Source organism: Oryza glaberrima, chromosome 11, assembly GCF_000147395.1.
Source record: "Oryza glaberrima chromosome 11, OglaRS2, whole genome shotgun sequence".
In the NCBI taxonomy this organism is placed as follows: Eukaryota; Viridiplantae; Streptophyta; class Magnoliopsida; order Poales; family Poaceae; genus Oryza; species Oryza glaberrima.
In genome coordinates this window covers 2323625-2345666 of record NC_068336.1, presented here as the reverse complement: position 1 = coordinate 2345666, position 22042 = coordinate 2323625, and the positions used below count along the sequence as shown (strand labels likewise).

General features: G+C 41.3%; 2 protein-coding genes across 2 annotated transcripts; one reads left to right on the top strand and one right to left on the bottom strand.

Moving 5' to 3' along the window:
- The first annotated feature begins 7658 nt into the window (after nt 1–7658).
- LOC127754990 (uncharacterized) lies at nt 7659–8812 on the top strand. Its single transcript, XM_052280608.1, has one exon. It carries the CDS (start codon nt 7834–7836, stop codon nt 8557–8559), a length of 726 nt encoding a protein of 241 aa, XP_052136568.1. The 5' UTR covers nt 7659–7833; the 3' UTR covers nt 8560–8812.
- Nucleotides 8813–9225: 413 nt separating this feature from the next.
- LOC127755195 (alpha carbonic anhydrase 7-like) lies at nt 9226–11346 on the bottom strand. The gene is made up of 3 exons (XM_052280852.1): nt 11210–11346; nt 10871–11133; nt 9226–10079 (listed from the first exon to the last, which is right to left on the bottom strand). Exons 1-3 carry the CDS (start codon nt 11268–11270, stop codon nt 9540–9542), a joined length of 864 nt encoding a protein of 287 aa, XP_052136812.1. The 5' UTR covers nt 11271–11346; the 3' UTR covers nt 9226–9539.
- Between the last annotated feature and the right edge of the window lie 10696 nt (nt 11347–22042).

Here is a 22042-nt window from a genome sequence, read left to right as displayed (position 1 = left end):
TATATATATATATATATATATATATATATATAATGTTACAGCTTTTAATCACATGTATGGCTAGAGTCAATATACTGGTTTTCATACCGTCACCCCTAAAGTCTGACCGAACTGCCATATATACTCCCTCCGTCCCAAAAAAAGTCAAACCCTGGGTTTACGTGTTCAACTTTGACTATCCGTCTTATATGAAATTTTTTTATAATTCGTATTTTCATTATTGTTAGATGATAAAACATGATTAATATTTTATGCGTGACTTGTCTTTTTAATTTTTTTTATAATTTTTTTAAATAAGACGGATGGTCAAACGTTGGACACGGAAACCGGGTTTGTTTTTTTTTTTTTTTTGGACGGAGGGAGTATGTTCGATGCAAACATTTTCTTGCCCAGTGTTCAGTTGGTACGCCATCAGTACCCTTTTGGAGCCTACCAAACAGTGATATTGCATTCCAGCCGGCAGCACATGCTCTGGTGTGTTCCTAGTACTTTTCATGGAAACCTTGTGAATTGTGAACATCAATTCACAGTTCTATCCAAAACATCTGTGCTCTTGAATCTTGATAGTTACCTGACAGATTGTCAAGTTAATTTTCTATAGGAGTACTATTTTAAATGGTTCTACTCCTATTGAATAGCGATGATGTTCGAGACTGATTTCAATGCCACAAGTTGACATGTAGGCCATAATATCTCCACACGTGAATGCTTTTGCTTTGGATATGACATTATCTAATTAACTATGCTATATAGACTTATAATTTTTTGCTTTTTATCTCTTATACTAAGTAATATTTTAGCTAGTCTAGAGAACATGTGCAAGTATGGAGTTTGAAATCACAAAATAAAACAAGTTACCTAGGAGGAAGCAGGTGAGACTTAAGGAAAACACCAAATTTGATTCCAAACTGATCCATCAACAAGAATAAAAGCTACTGCCTGCAGTTTTGTCCTTCTGATTTGCGTGGCATGGCCATGGTCAAATTTTGCAGGTGGGACTCAAGGATAAAGGCATAATGCAGTAAAAAGGTTCTTAGAACAAGTAATCAAGCACCTGCTCCATCATGATTAGTTTAGTGCCTGGATTAGCCATTGACGAAATGAAGTGATACATACTCAAAGCAGTCCATCCAGCATAATTAAGAAAACGCATAATCCAAGTTGAGAGAGAACCCTTTTCTTGATAAATTCCACTCTGAACATCAACTGGTTAAGCTAAACAAGGGCCTACCCGCCATGGCGTATTATTAGCACAACTTTTCTGATGTAACAACTAGAAGGTCAAATTGCAAGCGCATTTCTTCAGTTTTCATCTCGCCATTCGTTTTCTTTTGAATGATTTCATCCAAGCATTCACAATTTCAGTTCAGATCCATGCCATGCCATTCATCATCTGACAAAATGAGCATCTTCAGGCCAGAGACAAATTAAAGATAATACACAATGTATGCATAGGACTGCAGTGAAACTGTGAAAGGCTATCCCATTATGCTGCAAAACTTGCAAATTAAGAGGGTGTGTGGGAATTAGGGACTAAACTTTAGTCCCTCTCTCAAAACTATAAGTCTCTCCGCCCCTCTCTCTCAAACACCCTCTAAGCTAATCAACAAGAGAAATGAAGAAAAACATAGGGTTCGTCTTCTGCACATCACGTGGTATGTTGCTTACCTGAAATTGGCAGCGGCTTGAACCCACAGCAAAAATGAGTTCTTGATTGTATTCAACACAGTCGACGAAGCAACCAGCAAGAGGTGATGGAGTAGTAGTATGCTAGCTTGTCCAACTATTTGGCTAATTAAGATGCCAGCAAATTGTAGCTCATGCATTTAACCCTTGCCAAAGAAGCATCTACGAGTGACAATTAAGCTGAAAGAACATTCCTGCTGGTAGCCTGCAGGAAGGTTGGCTAGCTAAAAAGTTAATCAAAAAGTTTGTGGCCGCGCGCGAGTATTCTGTTTGGCAGTTAAAGCTGCACGATAAAATGACCAACTGTTCAATGTTGGCCGTGTTTAGTTTCTTCCTATTCCCAACTTTCCATCACATCATATTATATTAAAAACTTTCCTACATACATAAACTTCCAACTTTTTTTTCAAACTCCCAACTTTCTCTGAACTTCTAGCTTTTTTCAGGAACTAAACACATCCGTTGTTAAGCTTATTCAATTGAAATACTAGTACTCGACAGCACGACAACAGCATAATTCTCAATTCTTTTTTTTGGAATACGCAAAAGAATTGTGTACATTTGTATTAAGAGAAATAAAATTTACACAAATAACAAAACAAAGAAATGAAGGGGGATTTGGGAAGAAAAATAGAAAACAGAGGAAAACGAAGACTTATGCCTATTCTCGCGATTACAATGGAACGACCAGACAACGTATCACACTAAGAAGACAGCGTTGGCGACAGGGGATGGGCAAGATGCCAAAGGGCGGCCTTTTGTGCCATGCTTACGACCACCTTGGACCAGAGCCAAGAACAGTTGTTCAACACGCAATTGTTCCGTTCCTTTCAAATAGACCACGCGCCAAGAGTCACGACCATGTCGAATCCACGGCGATGCTCCCTCGGAACTTTGAGTCGGCAGGAGCAGTGTCACTCGTGGAAGGAAACAGGGAAAACAATATGGGAAGCCAAGGCTCGAGAAGACGGTCCACCATAATTGGAGGTACTTGGGGCACCTAATTCTCAATTCTCTTATTTGCCTTTACAGATATGATGTTTATCTTATTATTGCTTACAAGTAATTACTGTAAGTTGTCTTGAAGTAGACGGGACACGTTTCTGAAGGGCATTCAGGCCATTACAATGATGCGATCTAGACCACGAAAATATCGGCTTAGCTGTTCCAAGTAACTCGAGTTCCTTCTGCAAGCGTGATTTTCAACTCGATTCTTACAGAATTGAAGGTACAATATGTCAATATTGATGTGAGATTCAGTTGCTCAGATTTTTACTAGACGGTTTGTGTTCTGTCTGTATCCGTGCACACACATGATCGATGTCAATCTGAACCCAAAAGGAATGTTCTAAAAAAAACAAAGGGAAACGTTTTCAACATTACCATCTGACGCTGTGGTTTCTGAGACCAATTGGAAGGCATGCACAAGAGAAATACACACTTCCTAATCTTCTAGACGGTACCTATTTTTATAAAAAAAATAATTCTTCCCTAATTTCTTACCTTTTCCAAATCAACTTTTCAACCATATATAGCATTATTATTTAATTTCATTGGTTAGTGTAACTCAGTAAAGTTGAAAACCTGCAGGTCTGCATCTAGCTGGAATAAATATCCCGGCCCACAGTTTCATAGGCCACAGGCCCACGGCCCCATGATAAGGATGCAAACGGGCCAGTAGCCCAGGACCCACCGATGGAGGCCCATGCTGCGGCCCAGCACACCGTGTCCGAGGCAGCCAGTGACCTGTAATTCCTCCATCTACTAGAAGCTGTCATGCGTTTGGCGTGTAGCTTAAGCCAAAGGGCGCGATTGCGTCAGCGCAAACCTTCGCAGCCTTGTCTTTTTCCCGCACTGTATTGGCCGGTCCGAGTGGCTTCTAGAAGCTTCTGGACCAAATGAAGGTCTTCTCTACTCCTAGGTATTGTAACACCTCACGATTGGTGCAAGTAAGAGCAAGACGATTTGACATCTACTCCAGTATATCCATAGTTGAAAATCGTCATCAGGGAAGTAGCCAGCCATGTGGGTCCATATAAACCTGATCCGGCAACCTATATGCCTGTTGAAGGTGATAAAAGATGAAGATTAAATATGAGTATATAAAACGAGAAAATCATTAGTGCGTGATTAGCTAGTTGAATTTCATTTTCTTCGTTCTAAAATATTATTATCTACTACTTCAGTCTCAAAATATAAGTATTTTTTATTATGAATTTGGACATACAGTTGTCCAGATTCATAGCTAAAAATGTTTATATTTTGGGACGGATGGAGTAGGATGAGATCTGATTCATCGTAAGACCATGAATCTGTACAAAATGACATATTCGCTCATCCTAGGTAGCTGAGACGGATGCAATAATTATTTTAAACTTCAAAATGAATTTATATAATAATTTAAAACAAATTACATATAAAAAGTTTTCGTACGAAATGCATCGTTTATAGTTTGAAAAACGTGTTAACGAAAATCAGGCTAGTTGTATAGTATTAATCCTTTCATCCAATGTATATCTTTTGTCACCAAAAAAAATCATCATGCATTTAATAAAGATTAAAAACTATATACATGCATATAACCAATAAGTATTAAAATGGTTACTTAGGCTACAGTTAACATTTTAATCTAATATTGTAAAATAAAAAGATAACCTCTTCGTTTAAGTCTTAGATGCATGAAGACTACAAATATACAAATATGCTATCTTATTTAAAAAAGAGAGAAAATGAATTATGCTTAAGAATTTTGGACACAGAGAGTATAGCACAAGAAATAGATAATAAAATAATATATATAGTTTGTTCTATAAGTTGGCTTATGGTTAACGCAATATCCTCAGTTGTCATAAACATTTGATATTTCGGATAAGATTCGATTAAACTACCAAAACTTTATCTTTCAAGGTTATATTGTACTCCCTCCGGGTTGATAATACTTGTCGTTTTGGACAAGGGCACGGTCTCCAAAAAAAACTTTAACCATTATTTTCTATTATAATATGTATAAAAGTGTGAAAAAATATATGATTTTATTAAAGTACTTTTTAAGACTAATCTATACATGTAGTCACCATATTTGAAAGACAAATATTTTAAAAATGATTCATAATCAAATATTCTAAAGTTTGACCTCACCCTTGTCTAAAACGACAAGTATTATCAGCCCGGAGGGAGTAGTAGTAGAACGAGTCTTCCTGTATGCCCAAAATCTTAAAAAAAAATGTAGAAGTAATAAGTTGTGAAAATATTACTGTTGAGAGATGGAGTCGTGAGTATGTAATTTCACCTATCAGGTTCAAATTCTCGTATCGACGAGTATGGTTGTGCGTAAGCCAATTTTTATTATATTATCTAAAAATAATCTATTATATTTACGATGTTATGGTGATAGTTTTTTACGAGATTACGATATTAATTACCGATAAGTTTACTTTTTAAAATATTTTTTTCTAAAATAAATAGATGATTCATGATAGTAATTCACCCAATTATTTAAATAAAAGTAGTTGAGCTTTTTGGAACAGGACAGAGAAATGCTCTGAAGCTGTACTAGCATGACGCAACAGATGAACCAACAACAGGCTTCTAAAACGGTGCTCCAACCTCTGGTCTCTTTAAAAGCAGGGCGGATGATTAAATTGATTAAACACCTACACGCAGTTTCATCAGCCAACAAAGTTTCTTATAATTCGGCAGCTAACAAGACGTGGGTACAACTTTCTGCAGACAAATCGATCGATAAAAGAGAGAGCATAGCACTACTCATGCTTTCAAACCCTGTATCTGCTGGTCAAGCAAAGCAAGCGTTTGCTTTTGCCGTAAAATTGCTTTTTTGCAGTGTGAACTCTTGCTCTCTGAATCTTCCACTCTGCTTTGTTCTTGCGGTCAATGCAGTGTTACCTTTGCAAATTCTTTCGGCGTCATCCCGATGTTGACATCAAGGTCAGGCTCAGGCGTTTTGGCTGCTATGCAAGTCTATCGCCTGCGTTGATTGGTAGAAATTGTAGTAGTAGTAGAAGCATGTGTGCCCTGGTCAAAAGATGGATGCTTAGGATGAATTTTCCGCATTCATTTTTCCAAATGGAACCCTGAAGATGACAAAGGTATGATGATGAAACGGCCTTTTGCGATGAAATGTGATTGATTAATCAGAGCAAGAAAAACAACATCACTATAGGTGATGCAGCTAAGAATTTTAGGAGTAAGCTGGTCACCAGCTTCGTTGGAACATTCTGCGATCTTCAGTAACCTGTTGCCAGTTAAGCTAAAGCCAGTAGTGATGTCGTCAGAGGCAGTGATCCTGCTTGATACCAGCTGGATTGCCTGGATTACTAGTAGCAGTCATATGTGCATGGAAGTCAGAGTGTAGTATCAGCAGACGTGATGGGCAATCAACGGCACACAGCGAACGATCGCGATCAGAACAGTAAGCTAAAACTCTCTACAGAGCTTTTGCTTGCCTGTAAGATCAAGAAAGATATGGCGCTGACAGTGACAGTAATACAAACTACTACTGCTCATACTGCAATTGTTTGACCACCTGAAATTAAACCTGACGAGAACTTGCTCTGATCATAGCAAAGCAAGATTGTGATGATCAGCTTCATCAGCAGTAGAAGAGAGACAGTTTCTGAAAAGAGGAAGACGATGGCAGAGAAGGTTCGGTTTGAGGAGAGCAAAGAAAGAGGTTGAGTTGCGGGGAAGCGGGAGCAGCACTGTAAAACGGAGCAAAGTGCAGAGTCCAAGGGTCAAAAAAGTCCGAAACCGCGGGATTTCGGGGTGGCTGGTCGGCTGCTGCATGCCTGCATCCCTGCACGACTGCACTAGTATTAGCTTGGAAAACTGGGCAACAGCAGCTAGAAACGTCTCCCAAAACCTGTCGTTAGTCTCAAGGTAAACCAAATACCCGTATTATACTTGATGCTGTCTCCTTCCCTACCTCTTCACCTGAGCATGGTTCAATAGACCAGCTGCAAGTAGTAGTAGTACATATTTAGAAAAACACTGTTCATGGGTGGCTTGGCCGAGCGAGGGTCTATTGGTAGAGATTTAACTCCTAAATTTAGATTCAAGAGTTGGATCTGGAGTGAGTTGTGGAGCGGACTAAACCTAACTCTACTTCTCTGGTTTATTTTGTGAGAGAGCTACACTCCTATTTTAGGTGGAGTTGAAATTGTTTAGCTGAGCTCTAGATTCATAACAGGTGGAGCTGGAGTTGGAGCTATACCAAACATGCTCTGAGTGTGATATGTCAAGTACTATTACTAATTTATCATGCTAAAGGCCCCTTTGATTCTGAGAAAAACATAGAAATTTTGGAGATTTTAATCCTATAGGAAAAACTCCTATGAATGGCTATGAATGAAATGATTGAATCCTATCCAATCTTGTGAAATTCCTATGAAATGGAAAATCATATAGATATCTTGGATGACACTTAGCAAGAGCTCAAGGCTCTTGGAAAATTTCTAATTTCTAATGAGTTTATCTCTCTCATCCAATTCCTGTGTTTTTCCTACGGTCCAATTAAATAGTCATTCCTGTGTTTTACAGGCATATGTCTTACACTTCTATTCCTTTTAGCATTATGTGCTCTTTCTATTCTTTCATTTTTTTTATTTCATTATTGCGATTTAAAGGAGCCCAAAAGAGTTAAAGGAGTGTCAGTTAATGCGAACATTTGTTTGCTAAGAAGAAATCAAGGTAAAATATTAAATAATCTAACTTGATTTGTTGTAACATCTTATAAACACATGGTTTTACAGGAATCAGTTTAAACCCTACAAAAATCACTCTTGGCCTCCTTTGCAAGGGATTTTCTTTATGAATTGTGTGGGAATTAAATTAAACCTATATAAAAGAATTCATGCGTTTCTTTATAGGAGCCATGTAAACCAGGTTCACCTAAATCCCACCTTCCTTGTTTCAACTCTAAATCGTTTACTAAACCAAGAAATTACAAAAAAACATACTCCTAGAAAATGACAAGTCAGCCTCTTGCAATCACACAACACATAGCCATCCATCCATCCAAAACCATACCAAACTTGCACAAACTCCTTTAAAACCACGCCACCCGCCGCCGACGACGAGACCCTTTCCCTCCGTTTCCACACACCTCTCTCTCTCTCTTCTTCTTCTCCGATGGCCTCCTCCGCGCGCGACCTCTCCGGCGACCCACCGGAGTCCACCCGGCTGCGGATCGGCGACGACATCGCCTGGTCGGACGTCGGCGGCGTCTACGACCGCGACGACTCGCTCAAGGAGAACACCAACCCCAAGTGCATCCTCAAGAACCACCTCCCCGGCGCCCACAACGGCGGGTCGCAGAGGTTCTCCGGCAACCTCAAGCCCACGGCGGCGCCCATCATCGGGATATCGGGGAAGCTCGGGCAGGGCGGCAAGAACCGCCACCACCCGCCGGCGATGTTCCCCAAGAAGGTGGCCGTCACGGGAGGCGGCGGCCGCAACCCCAAGGCGGCCGTCCCCGAGCACGAACCGACGTCGCCCAAGGTCTCCTGCATCGGCAAGGTCCTCTCCGACCGTGAGCGCGCGCGCCGGGGTCGCCGGCCGGCGGGGCGGATTGTCCCCGCCGGTGGCTGCTGCCCCGGGCTCGGCGGTCTGTTCCGCCGGAGTCACTCGCGGAAGAAGAACGCCGTGGAGTGCGTCGACCAGTCCCCGCCTCCGCCGCCTCCATGGGCGTCGAGGCGGGGAGAGCCGAAGGAGGTCGAGGAGGCGACGCCGGCGGCGGCGGCGGCGATGGCGCCGGGGTTGGGAGGGATGATGCGGTTCGCGTCGGGGAGGCGGGCGGCGGATTGGGCGACCGAGATGGAGCCGGATGGACGCGTGGCGAGATCTGGGCCGTTGTAGTAGAGGACTATTTGGGTTTGGTACGAGTCTCTGTTGCTGTTAGTTGGTGCCGGTGCTTTCGGTGTAGTTGAGATGTGTACATACTGCAGTTAGGACACATTTTTTTGGGCTCCTTCTCCATTTAATTTTGGTTTAATTTTTTTGGCTTGTTTTTGTTTGTTGAGATTTGAATAGTTTGTTGGGTGGAGTGTTGTATGAAAACTATCAGAAGATTTCGTATTTGGATTGATTATACTAATTAGTTTCCATGGTCTTCGATGTTGGTCCTGCTTGGCATAACTTTTTTTTTTCTAAAAAGACAAAGTTTTGAAATGTGATTTTCAAAATAATCCTATGTAGATTTTTTGATGGTCTCCTTAGCAATCGTGGAAAGAGGGTTGAGGAATGGAAGCATGGAATAGAAAAACGTAAAATTTATTTTAGGGCTTGTCCACTTTATTTTTTTTTAAAAAAATTGGTAAGGTAAGATTGTGTCATGTTTAGTTTGATAACTTACCAAATTTTAGTAAAAATTGTGATAGTAGAAAGTTCTGGAATTATATATCAAAAATTAGTAGGATTGTGTTGGTAATGTTATGTCTAGTTTGAAAAGGTTGAAAATGCTAAAAAAAAAAACTAACAGCATGCTCTTAAAACCGAATTGTAAAATTCAAATCAGCTCTAATTATTAAGAAAAAGACTATCTATGCGACAGGCTAATGTTTGAATGAAAAACAAGTGCACATGTGCTCGACTTTTAAAAGCCTAATTCCAAGTGAGGATAAGCAACCATGTTTCCAAATCCTAAAATTAAATTCATATACATATGTTACTATACTATAGATAAGGGCCTATCTAAGCAACAGTACATGAATTTTTTTCTCCAGAAACAAGAAAAATCTCAAAAATTGAGATCCTTCAATCAATTTCAGGGCCCGTGCAGCCCAATGCAACCCATATAGTATATATAAATGGGCCAAAGCCCATTGGGCCTGGGGCTACTAGACCTTGAAGGAGATGGTGCTGTTGGGCGGGTTGTAGAACTGCACGGTGCGGCCGTTGAGCGGCTGCGTCGGCCTCGCGCCGCCGGCGGGGAGCAGCGCGGTGATGAGGGCGACCTGCTCCTGGCTGATCTGCCTGATCTTGCCGACCACGCTCCAGATGACGTCCTCGGTGCACGGCGGCGCCGTCAGCGAGCCGGCGTAGCGGAAGTAGCTCCCCGTCCGCTTCTGCAGCGAGCGGAGGTGGACGAGGCCGAGGGCGACCTGGGCGTTCTCCTCGCCGAAGCTGCATCCGTCGGCGGCGAGCTCGGCGAGCTTCCTCTTGAGCTGGAAGTAGAAGGAGTCCGGGGCGCCGTACTTGTAGAGGATGGCGATGACGGCGAGGCTGCCGTCGGCGGCAGCGTGCACCATCTGGAGCTCCAGCGGGTGCTTCTCCCCGTTGATGGTGTGCTCCGACGGCGCGTGCCAGTGCACCCGCCTGAAGCTGTACACCTTGCCGTTCACCGTCACCGTACCCACCTTGTCTGGCTCGAACGCCATCTGCGCCATGGTTCGATATGCCAATCAATCAAATCTCTGCTAGCTAGCTCCATTGGATAATGCAACAATGAAGGGGAAGTGGATTTTTGTCCCTCGGGGGATATTCTCTCGTTTTGTGCATGACGTTTAAAACGTTATCGAAAAATTAAAAAAAATTTCATCAAGATAGATCAATATATGATATATCTTTTCGCAGACATGCAAGTTAAAATTCTTATACAATTCGAAACAAAAATAATAAATTTGACAGTGAATTACGCGTTCTATTCATAGTCAAATTTGTTATTTTTGTTTCTATATGTACAAGTTGAATTTGAATATGTATGTTTGTAAAGAGACATATTACATATGCTACTAAATTTTTTCAAAATTTTTAATGACTTTTTAAGTGACATGCAAAAATAAGGGGATATCTCTTGAAGGGATGAATAGAGTTTTCCCAATGGAGAATTTTTTTATTTTTTTTCTTGAACTTTTCTAAATTTTTTTATTTCAAAAACAAACCCTTCTTAAATTTATTTCCAAAATCTGAATCTTTTGGCCACGCCAACCTGCCTACCATGGTAAAATAACATATCACGTCACCTAAAACCAGCATGAAAATTTATTTCTACCACACCGTGTATTCAGACCGACATGACAGTATTATTTTGCCACGCCAACCCATGGTCAAAAGGTTCAGATATTGAAAATATGAATGAGAAATGTTTGTTTTTAGAATTAAAAATAAAAACAAATTCAAAAAATATCCCAATGTAGGTAGGTCTAGCTAGTTAGGTTAGATGGCTTGCCAAGATGTCCTTGCCGTTGTTGACGAGGGTGCCGTCGGAGGCGGTGTAGGTGCGGTTGAGTGAGTCGAGGTTGGGGTTGGAGATGGCCTGCTTGGTGACGATGTCGATGGGCGACTGCTTCTTGCCGTCGCCGCACAGCTTGTACGCCGGGCTCAGCTTCCCCCAGTTCTCCGGCCCCAGCTTGCTCCCCGCCGCGTACCCGTAGTCCGCCGGGTACCCGTAGTCCGCCGCCACCGCCGTCATCTTCGGCGCCGCCTCACCGTCTGCACCGCCACATTCTCGCAGAGATATATCAAACTGATCGACCGGAAGATACTATACAGACATGCATGCACGTACATGAGAGGAGCGACGACGCGGCGACGAGGAAGAAGACGATGGCTGCATGGGAGGACACCATTGCTGCTAATTAATCTGAAGTTCTTTTCCGGACATGTATGTAATCCCAATCTCCTCCAATCTCGCGGTGAACGTAAGCTGATATATGGCCATGGATGAGTGGACAGGAGAAGCTGGGGTTGGAGGACGGCAAGCCTGCGGGCGGAGATTGGGGGTGAATAATTTAGCCATGCCAAGAATAGTGCTAGCGATCTGTGATCATGTGGGAAGGCTAAACCAGAAAGGAGTAGGAGCCACCAAAAAATTAAAACGGTCTCTAAACACAGGCAATTACCAACCAACACATGCAATTATCAAATCAAACCAACAAAATACGAGGAATGGCAGATCCGGATCGTCTGACTTACTGAAGTACGTAACTTCCGAGAATCCTAATTCGCGCGCATGCCGGCAGCGCGCACTCCCAGCCCATACGGCCCACGCGGCGCGCGCACGAAATCTAACCACTGCTGTTTTATTTTCTGCTTTTTTTTCTTCCATGATTATTCTTTCGCTTTCCTTTTTTTTTTCTTTTTTCCTGATTACTTTTTAATCTTCCAGCAGCAAATGTTTTTTTTTGAAAGTTTTTAAATTTTGACTTGAAAATTTTTAAATCTTAATTTAAAAATTTCAAATCTCAAGTTGAAAGTTTTTAAATCTCGAGTTGAAAGTTTTTAAATCCGAGCTGAAAGTTTTCAGATCTCAAGTTAAAAAATTTTAAATTTGAGTTGAAAGTTTTTAAATCTCGAGTTGAAAGTTTTAAAAATTTTTCTTGCAAATTGAAAATGTTCAAAGTTTGAGTTGAAAGTTTTTAAAATTTGAGTTCAAAGTTTAAATCTTAAGTCAAAAGTTTTCAAATGTAACTTAAATTTTTTCAATCTATTAGTAAAAAAAATCTCCTAATAAAATAAAAAATCTATTGTTAATTACTGTCATTATCATTAACTAGTTAGGCTACCGTGTCCTTCTAAGAACGTGCGGCGCGCCGCGTGCGTGCTAGTTATGCTCGCGGCGCGTACGCGCCTACTGGGAACTCCCCGTAACTTCACGCCTTCACGGGCGTGCAGTTCTACCATACCCAAGGTCCATTCCCATCCTACAGCTCCTGCTTGCTCTCTCCTTGCACAGGCCCATTGGGCCTCCGCCGATCAGCGATTTATTTTTGTGGTGTCTACCTACCGCTCAAGAAGTGAAGATGAAAGGCTCCTAGTTCCTACTTCCTAGTTCTGAATTGAGAGGATATACCTTTCCCTTTGATTCACATCAACTTCTGATTAAATTTGCAAATATAACATTAAATTTGATTTAGCATCGTTTACCGTCAATAGAATTGCATCATAATATATTGTCCCCCAAAAGAAAAGGTAGTGTTTTGGTTCATATTTATTAATAAAACCCCTAAATCGTCTTATTATGGAGTATGGGTGTTAATAGCTAGAGTCCCATATAGACTATAAATGATAATAAGCTATAGTATTACGCATAGTATCTCACTTGTTTTGTGGTATAATTATAGACCAAAAGAGCCAATAAAAAACATAAAGATGGAGTAACATGTTTAGGGTTGGGCAACTGTTTACTATTAAAAATTCTCTTCATCTTGATTTGATCATCATATTTACAAATGGCACTAAGACCAAGGTAATAAAATATCATTCATTCTAAAGTTAAACCTCGTTGATCAAGGTGTTGTTTTAGGCATGCTTGTGGGCATGCAACGATGTTATTTACTCCTGTATGCACAGATAAACAAACAGACATGTTATGATAGTTTTTTCTTCTGCTCATATAAACGAACAGATATGCAACGATGCCATTAATTTACTTATGTGTGAATAAACGCACAAACACCTGTTAGAAGATAATCAATTTGCAAAAACCTCAAAAATCTTAGGGCCGGCTGGCCGGAATGATCAAATTAGAATGGACGGAGTATTACACCATACTTGTCATGATAATGACCCCTCCGCCCTAATTAGTGTCATCTTCTAGATATGACCAGTTTTGGTTTTATGTACAGAGATCTGATTGAAGATCTTCGGAATCAGAAACACTGTAGATCCGCCCTTGTACCTCACACAAGTCTTTTCCATACGCCTTTCGGCTTACCAACTCGAAGAGATCTTTCTGCTGATAACAGAGTGACAGACACGGCCGGGGAGGCGCTACATATATACACGCAGGGAGACACAGCTTGCTTAGGTGGTGTTTGGATCAGGACTTAACTAGTCCATGTGTTTAGACACTAATTTAGAGTATTAAATATAGACTACTTATAAAATTAATTATATAAATGAAAGCTAATTCGCGAGACAAACTTTATAAGCCTAACTAATCTATAATTAGAGGATGTTTACTGTAGCATCACATAGGCTAATTGTGGATTAATTAGGCTCAATAGATTCATCTCGCGAATTAGTCCAAGATTATAAATGAGTTTTATTAATAGTCTACATTTAATATTTATTATTAGCGTCTAAACATCCGATGTAATAGGGACTTAAAAGTTTTTAGTCCCATCTAAACACGGCCTTAGCCTGCTTGTCTATCAGTAACCGGATATATGTGGGACCTAGCTAGCTAGCTTAGCTTTTTTTTTAAACGCCCACGTACGCACGCGCGAATTAACGCGCTGCATGCAGCTGCTAGCTGGGCCCGAGAGCGAGCGAGCGCGTACTACGACGACGACGATCGACAACGACAAGCATCCATCCATCCATCGATCCATCGTCGTCAGCCGCATCTATGTCGGTCTCTAGATCGACAGCGACGCACCCGCACGCGCATGTCGTCGTCGTCGTCGACTTCGCATGCGCGCGCGGCATTGCGGCGGCGCCGCCCCACTAGCTACCTAGCAGCTACATCATCGATCGGCAGCCGCGGCCGGCCGTATCCCTCACGCTCGGCTCGGCTCGATCGGCCGCGCGAGCGATATGGAGATCGTCGTTGCAAATGCACCTGGCCTACAACATCTCGATATACTCTCCCTCCGTTTCTAAGTACTTGGCACCATTAACTTTTAACACATATTTAATCGTTCGTCTTATTTAAATTTTTTTAAATATGTAAAAGTATATGTGTACATATAAATATATTTAACAATAGATCAAATGATAGAAAAATAATTAATAATTAATTATTTTTTTTATAAGATGAACGGTCAAACATATTTAAAAAAAAATAATGGTATCAAATATTTAGAAACGGGAGAGTACGGTTTTCTCACGAAAGAAATAATATAATTGGGAATGTTCGGATCAGAACCAGACAAGCTACTCCCTCCATCTAAAAAAGACAAACCCTGGATTTCCGTATCTAATATTTGACTGTCTGTCTTATATAAATTTGTTTATAATTAATACATATTTTCATTGTTGTCAGATAATAAAACATGATTAATACTTTATGCGTGACTTGTCTTTTTAATTTTTTTCATATTTTTTTTAAATAAGATGGACGGTTAAACGTTGGATACGAAAATCCAAAGTTTGTCTTTTTTTTTTTTTAACGGAGGGAGTAGGTCGGTTCAGTTGGTCAATCTCCAGCACTGTCAAAAAGAGACGTACGGCGACAAGTTCAACGCGTCACTATAGCTAGCCCAGTAGCCATATCTACCCAAAACAGAGGGGGTTCTGGTAATTGCGTTGCACTTGCACCAGCCACCGGCTAGCTACTAGTACTAACTTACCACTCTGCTAGGCTAGGGCCAATTTGTGGTTGTTAGCTTGTGATTGTTTTTAAAGTTGTTGTGGAAACTAAAACCTACTCTTAATACTAGTACTTTGTTTTATTGATTGAATTATGACGATGTAAAATTGCTCTCCAACTTTTATATATAGTTCCCCCGATTGTTATCTCTAGGTTGCCATGTCACTAGTTCATTTTCTGGATTAATTCCGCATCTACCCAATCTTAAATAATGCATGAGAATCTTAATTGTTCAGACCATCTTCAACAGCATCTTCAAATCTTACTCTCCAAATATGCATTTAGTCAGCTTGCCGAAAATTCGGACAATCAAATTTGCCTTTCACTCCAACAACTTCTCTATTACAGTTCTCCACTATACTAGTGAGTCCCACGTGTCAACCTCCCTAGTTATTTTTCACCCCTTCTCAACCCCTCCTCTCTCTCTCTCTCCTTCTTCTTCTTCTTCTTCTTCTTCTTCTTCTTCTCTCCTCTCATCTCCGCTGGCCGAACCTGTGCGGCGGAGGGCGTATTGACGTCGGCAACAGCGGCGAGGAGGATACGATGAGGTTCCGCCACCGCTAGAGATGTGGGAGAGAGAAGGGGAGACGGGAGCACGGAGACAAGGGAGGGCATTGGTCGAGACGCAGATGGAGGCGGCAACCGGAGCTCCGGACGGCGGATCTGGCGGCTGCACTCCTCCCTCAGCGGATGGCGGCCGCAGCGGGGGACGGCAGCGCCGGGGTGAGGCGAGGTGGAGCAGCAATTTGGAGGGCCATTGCACGGCCAACGTTGGAGAAGGGAAGGCGAAAGCGAGGGAGACGGTCGGCCGGCAGGAGCGGCGCAGGCGGCGGAGGCCGGCGACAACGACGCGGGCGGTGCAGGTCGATGGCAACGATAGCGCGATGGAGGGATGGTGCCGGTGGCGCGCTCGATCGAGGAGATGGCGGATGGAGAGAGAGGGCAGCGCGCTCGTTTCTCCCAGAAACGGAGAAAGGGGAAAATGGGTAGGCCCTATATGGGGCCCACGATTGGCAAGGCAATTTTGGCTGGCCAACTTTGGCCAGCGAGGGAGGAGCTTGGCCATCCGGTTAGCAAGTATCTTGGAGTGTGTTTTTCATCCAAAATTGTCAAACTTTAACTTGGGGAGTGAGATAGCTATTCCGTCGGAGATGTTTTTAGGGATCTACAGATTTTCTAAATAGTTGCGATTACCAGAAGATTTACGAAATGGAATATAAAGGAAAATCAATTTGCCAATGAAACTTATAAAAAAGCAGCTGAACCAAACGAGACTATCAGAGTCAGTGCCAGATAAAGGCGTACGTTACCGCTAGAAGCTATTACCTCCATCTTAAAATATAATAACTTATGGTTATATAAAGTTGCTATATTTTAGAATGGAAATATAAAATATTTAATCCGTTTCATCTTGAAAATTATATTCGTGTTTAGCATAGGAAGACATAAAGATATAGGCATCCCAATTAACATGAGGGCAACAATGTAATTAATAATTGTTGATCAGTCTTTGAATAGCTCCAATTTTGACTGTGGCCAAGTTAGTGTCGTAGTGCGCACGTCCCTTTTGTCTGTGATGATAATAGACCTCTTCCAATGTTGCTGAAAAAAAAGGGGTCCATAGTGCGCACTACGATCGAGCGTATAGCATGTATATCTATAACTAATATAAATATTTAGATTTTTCTGGTCGTCATAACAGTGACCGCGTATAATTTTCGTCCGCCATGGCGCTATTTTTTTTTTCACAACATCCGATTTCTCAATCCAAATCGAAATCGGAATCATCCCACAAAATAACTGAAACTTGAATTCTCTCAAAATAACCCAATCTTGTAAGCATCTGCCCCCAAAGCCCCATCCACGATTACAAATTATGAACAAGAATTGCACATGCACAGGTGCCCAAATCCCCATCCACATTCATAGACAATAAACCTAATACCATGCACTCCCTCCGTTTTAAAATGTTTGACACCATTGACTTTTAGTACGTGTTTGACCATTCGTCTTATTAAAAAAATTTAACTAATTATTTATTCTTTTCATATCATTTGATTTATTGTTAAATATACTTTCATTTACACATATAGTTTTACATATTTCACAAATTTTTTTAATAAGACGAACGGTCAAACATGTGCTAAAAAGTCAACGGTGTCAAACATTTTAAAACGGAGGGAGTATTTCCTCCCTCCCAATCCGATCCGGCAATACAGAAAGTCAAACAAAGGCAATCATGTACTCCCTCCATCCCAAAATATTTAATGCCGTTGAATTTTTTAAAAATGTTTGACCGTTTGTCTTATTCAAAAAATTTAAGTAATTATTAATTCTTTTCGTATCATTTGATTTATTGTTAAATATACTTTCATGTATACATGTAAGTTTACACATTTCATAAAAGTTTTTGAATAAGACGAACGGTCAAATATGTTTAAAAAAGTCAACGGTGTCAAACATTTAGGGAAGGAGGGAGTATGAATTTGCTGGCAAACAAAAGGTAGTAGGAGGCACGTCGGGTTGCAGGCGACGTGCGGCGGCGGAAGTGCTTGACGCGGTCGTCGGGCTTGTGGACGAGCTCGACACGGGGCGGCGGCAGGGACAGCACCAAGGCGACCGGCGCATTTGGTGGCGGCGCGGCTCCGGAGCCCTTCTTCCCGCTGGATCTGGCGGAGGGATGGCACCTCCGGGCGGCCGCCGCATGCTGCAGAAGCCGTCGTACGACGCTGCCATGGAGGGGAGAGCGCGGCCATCGCCGTCGATGCCGCCTCCCACCGCTGCCACCGCTGGACCGCACCGTCTCCACCCGCCGCCGCCGCCTGTCGCCAGCCGCATCCCCTCTTGCGCCGTTGCCTACCGGCTTAGCTCCGCCACTCCAAGAGAGAGGACCGAGAGAGGAGAGAAAACGAGAGAGAGAGAGAGAAAATCAGGGAGCTCTCGTCCTTATCACCTCGGTCGGCTCCGCCGGCTTGGTTCCTTTCGATTGCTCGCCAGCTAGCCTGCTTGGTCTTACTATCTCCGTTGTGGATGGATGGATAAGGCAATGTTTAGACCTCAAAACAAAAAATTTCACGCCGTCGCATCCAATATTTGACACATAAATATAGTATAAAAAAAACAATTACATAGATTACATAAATTGCGAGACAAATCTTTTAAGCCTAATTGTGCCATGATCTGATAATGTGATGTTACAGCAAACATTTGCTAATGATGGATTAATTAGGCTTAATAAATTCATCTCACAGTTTCCTAGTGGAATCTGTAATTTATTTTGTTATTGGACTACGTTCAGTATTTTAAATGTGTGTCTGTATATCCGATGTGATAATCAAGCCAAAAATTTTCCCCAACTAAACATGGCCTAAGACACTGTTCGGTTTTTTAGGTGCCGATAATATAATATATTATAGTTGTCGATTTTAAATTAGCTGGCACCTATAATATTTTATAAGTGTTGGTATTTTAAAACAATGGCACTGTACCTCTTATCTTATCATAATTTTAATTAAAAGATTTGTTATTTTCCTTTCGTCACCACGTCCGTTAACGCGTTAATTTTTTGTCAGTGTCCTTAAAAAAAATCCCTCGTCCACAACATCCGAGATGAGAGTACAAGATAAAAAAAATCATCCAGAGTCCACAGCAACAACCAAATGCACAAGCGATTCAGCGAAAATTCATTGCAAACATAGATACAAAATCCAATAGAACAATCAAGCGAAAGAGGAAAAAAAAAACATCACCGAAAGCCGCCGCCACCTTCGTAACCGTCGGATCCGATGCGGGAAGAAGTTGCCGCCACCACCACGCACATAGCCGTCGTCACCGTCGGATCCACCGCGGGAAGCCGCCGGTGGATCGGGCCGCGGGAAAGACCGGCGCCGTTGATGCCGCCGGATCTACTAACAGGAAGCCGCCACACTAAGAGGCGCCACCAAGAGGGGAGGAAAGGGGGAGAGGGAGTAGCGGAGAGGGGGCGACAGAGGAGGAGCGGCGCCATTGGTCGGGAGAGGGGAAGGGAGGGAGAGAGGCGCCGCCAGGAGGGGAGGGGAGGAGAGTGGCGGAGAGGGGGCGGCGGAGGAGGAGTGGCGCCGTCGGTCGGGAGAGGGGAGGGGAGGGGGAGAGGCGCCACCGGTCGGGGAGGGGCCGAGCGGAAGGTGGAGCTCGCGGTCGGGTCAAGGTGTGATTAGGGTTAGGGTGTTGATGGATTTAGAATCAATCTGAGCCGTCCATCAAAACGAATGGCTCATATCGATCCCGTGTTGGGCCGGCCTCCGTATCATGCCACCGCACCACGCGCGATTCTTGTGCTGGACGCGTAATAGCAGGGCCGATAGGGTCTAATGGGCCTTTTTTTACAACTTTTTTTTTATTTTTATAAGGATTTTTTTTAACAGCTCATATCATAAAAACTAAATTCTAATCATCTAATATTTTTTTCTATTTGTTATAATTTTAGTTTACACGTTGCAACGTACGGGTATTTACTTATTAAAATTGTTTAAATAATAAAAAAATCTTGATCTGTCCCCTCTGCTCTTTTTTTCTATGTCCTTGTCCGCTCTTTTTTTTTAATTATTTTTCCCTCATTTTCTAATCTTCTTAATTACAATTTCTTCTCCTTAATTACTCGGGATGGCGACATTGCAAGAGATTAGCTAATGCTATACTCAGCTAGCTGTTAATGTAATTGATTAGCTCTTTATAATCAGTACTGCACACTTGCATATGCATGCTGCTGTTGGATTTATGCGTGGTTTCTTATGGTGGATTTATGTGTGGTTTCTTATGGTGGAAGTAGTCAACCTGGATTCAAATATTTAATTTGACATGGGTGCTCGAGACATTCGTGATAACATCGTCAATCTTAATGCTCACGTTGTGAGCGCGTTTATACTATGTGTTTCCAAAAAAAATTATATTCTCGCAATTCAAAAAACATTGAGTACAAAAATTCCACTCGTATATTATTACACTTGCCTACATAAAGAATAAATATTTCCGTTCATGATACAAATTTCCATTCGTCGTCTTTTGAGCAATGACAATCGCATTATTCGTCCATCTATTTTCTCTCATGCTACAAATCATCCAAATTAAACATCATATATATTCCGCAAATATATAGCAGATTATTTATCCAAAAGCAAACAATTTTTTTAGCAGATTAGTTGTCTAAACCAAACAACAATTTTTGTCACTGTACACACTTTTTGTCACCCGATGCAACGCACGGGCACTTTTGCTAGTATAAACAAAAAGAGGTAAAGGTGAAGAAAAATTACATGACAAAAAAGGGGAGAGGATCTAGTGGGGCTTAGAATGTGTGAAAAGGCGTTTGATCGACAATGACACGCTTTTGTTCCACTTCACTTTGACCATCGTAGTTTGCTTACGTCACGCTAACGAGAAAAAACGTTGCAAAAAATGTTTGTATATATGCGTCTTCATGTAAAGAAAATAAGTTAATCTAAGTCCTTTGCAGCTTGGATGTTTTTTATTTTAGATATTTCGGTCTTTTGTTGTTTATTCGCATTTCATTGTCAGTTTTCTTCTCACGGATCATTGTGCTCAAATTAGAGGGAGAGAAATAGGATAGTTGAGAAAGAACTATAATATGTGGAGTTATATATCGTTGCATAACTTTACGTACTAAGATTTGAATTATGCCAACAAATATTCGCACACGTGGGAGTATTGTTAATAAGATTTTTAATAAGCCTATGCATTTAAACGTGTGTGTTGCATAATACATTTGCAGAAGTCGATCTTTCATGCATGTAATAAACAAATAGAACAATATGACAAATAATTCTTGTGATGTAATAAAAACACACACACATAGAAAAGTTGAGCAGTTAGTATCGATCGATCATGAGTACACGCATGGGAGAGGGATTTTATTTCATTTTCAGTCGCAAAACTGACGGGATGCAAATGATTCTTTGCACCCACTACTTTCTAAAAGCTAGCAAGCACAAACATATATGGAGATTAGGCAATGCTGCAAATGTTGGGCCCACATGCATCCTAATGTTTCGTGATATCATCCTTACCTCGGTATGTTGCTTGCCGACCTTTTTTTCTCTCCAGCAAGCCCCTCCCCTCAGCCCCACATTCCCTATTCTGCAATTAGCATTGTTCGTATGATTATCACTGCGTTAACGCCCTATTGTTTCGTTTAAAATTTAAATTTTAAAACTTAACTTAGTGTTAATTTTGTGTTTATTTATATCATAATTTATTTTATAGTTTTTTGCTTTTATATAACTAAGGATACGTATATAAATAGACAAATAAGTTGTAAGAACAAACAAAAACATAAGCGTAATAATAGAGTGTAAAGTGTCTAAGAGCCTGGCATGCAGTGATATTTTTCTTTGGTAATACCATGGTGTAATACACTGGTTTTCGATATATTTACTAGGTCATTTTGGGACATGGATGATAAATATATAGGGGTAAGGCTTATCTTCTACTACCTCCATCCTATAAAAAATCCAATCTTAGATTTGAATTTAAACATAGTGTATACGTCTAGTCTAAAATATAGCAATTTAGGATCGAATTATAAATTTTCTAGTACATGTTCAATCTTATTATACTAGAAAATATCTAATCATGTTCTAGGTTACTATATTTTGAGACAGAGTATGTAAGTCGACTAATTGATTTTTTTAACATGCGAAAGCTTTGTGTGTCGGTGTATCAAATTACATTTTAAAAATTAATATACGTGACAATATACTAAAAAAATAAAATAAAATAGCGGGTAATAGGGTGCACACGCGTGCGCGTTCAGTGGGACGACACGTTTCCCGTGCACTGAGGTCTAGTGTCTTCAATCTCATTCCTAGTGTGTGTTAGGAACGCGCACGCGTGTGTATCGTGGTATGAATGTGGTGTGTGTAAGTGTGCGTCCTGAGTTGTACCCTCCAGCGGAGTCACTTCAGCGGGGAAATGAGTGGAGTCAGCCAGTGGCATTAATGAAATATATTCTTAAATGTATGGCCATTTCATGAGAGCTTTCCCTTTAAATACTTCGCTCGGCTCCTCTCTCCAACCCCTCACTCTTGGACA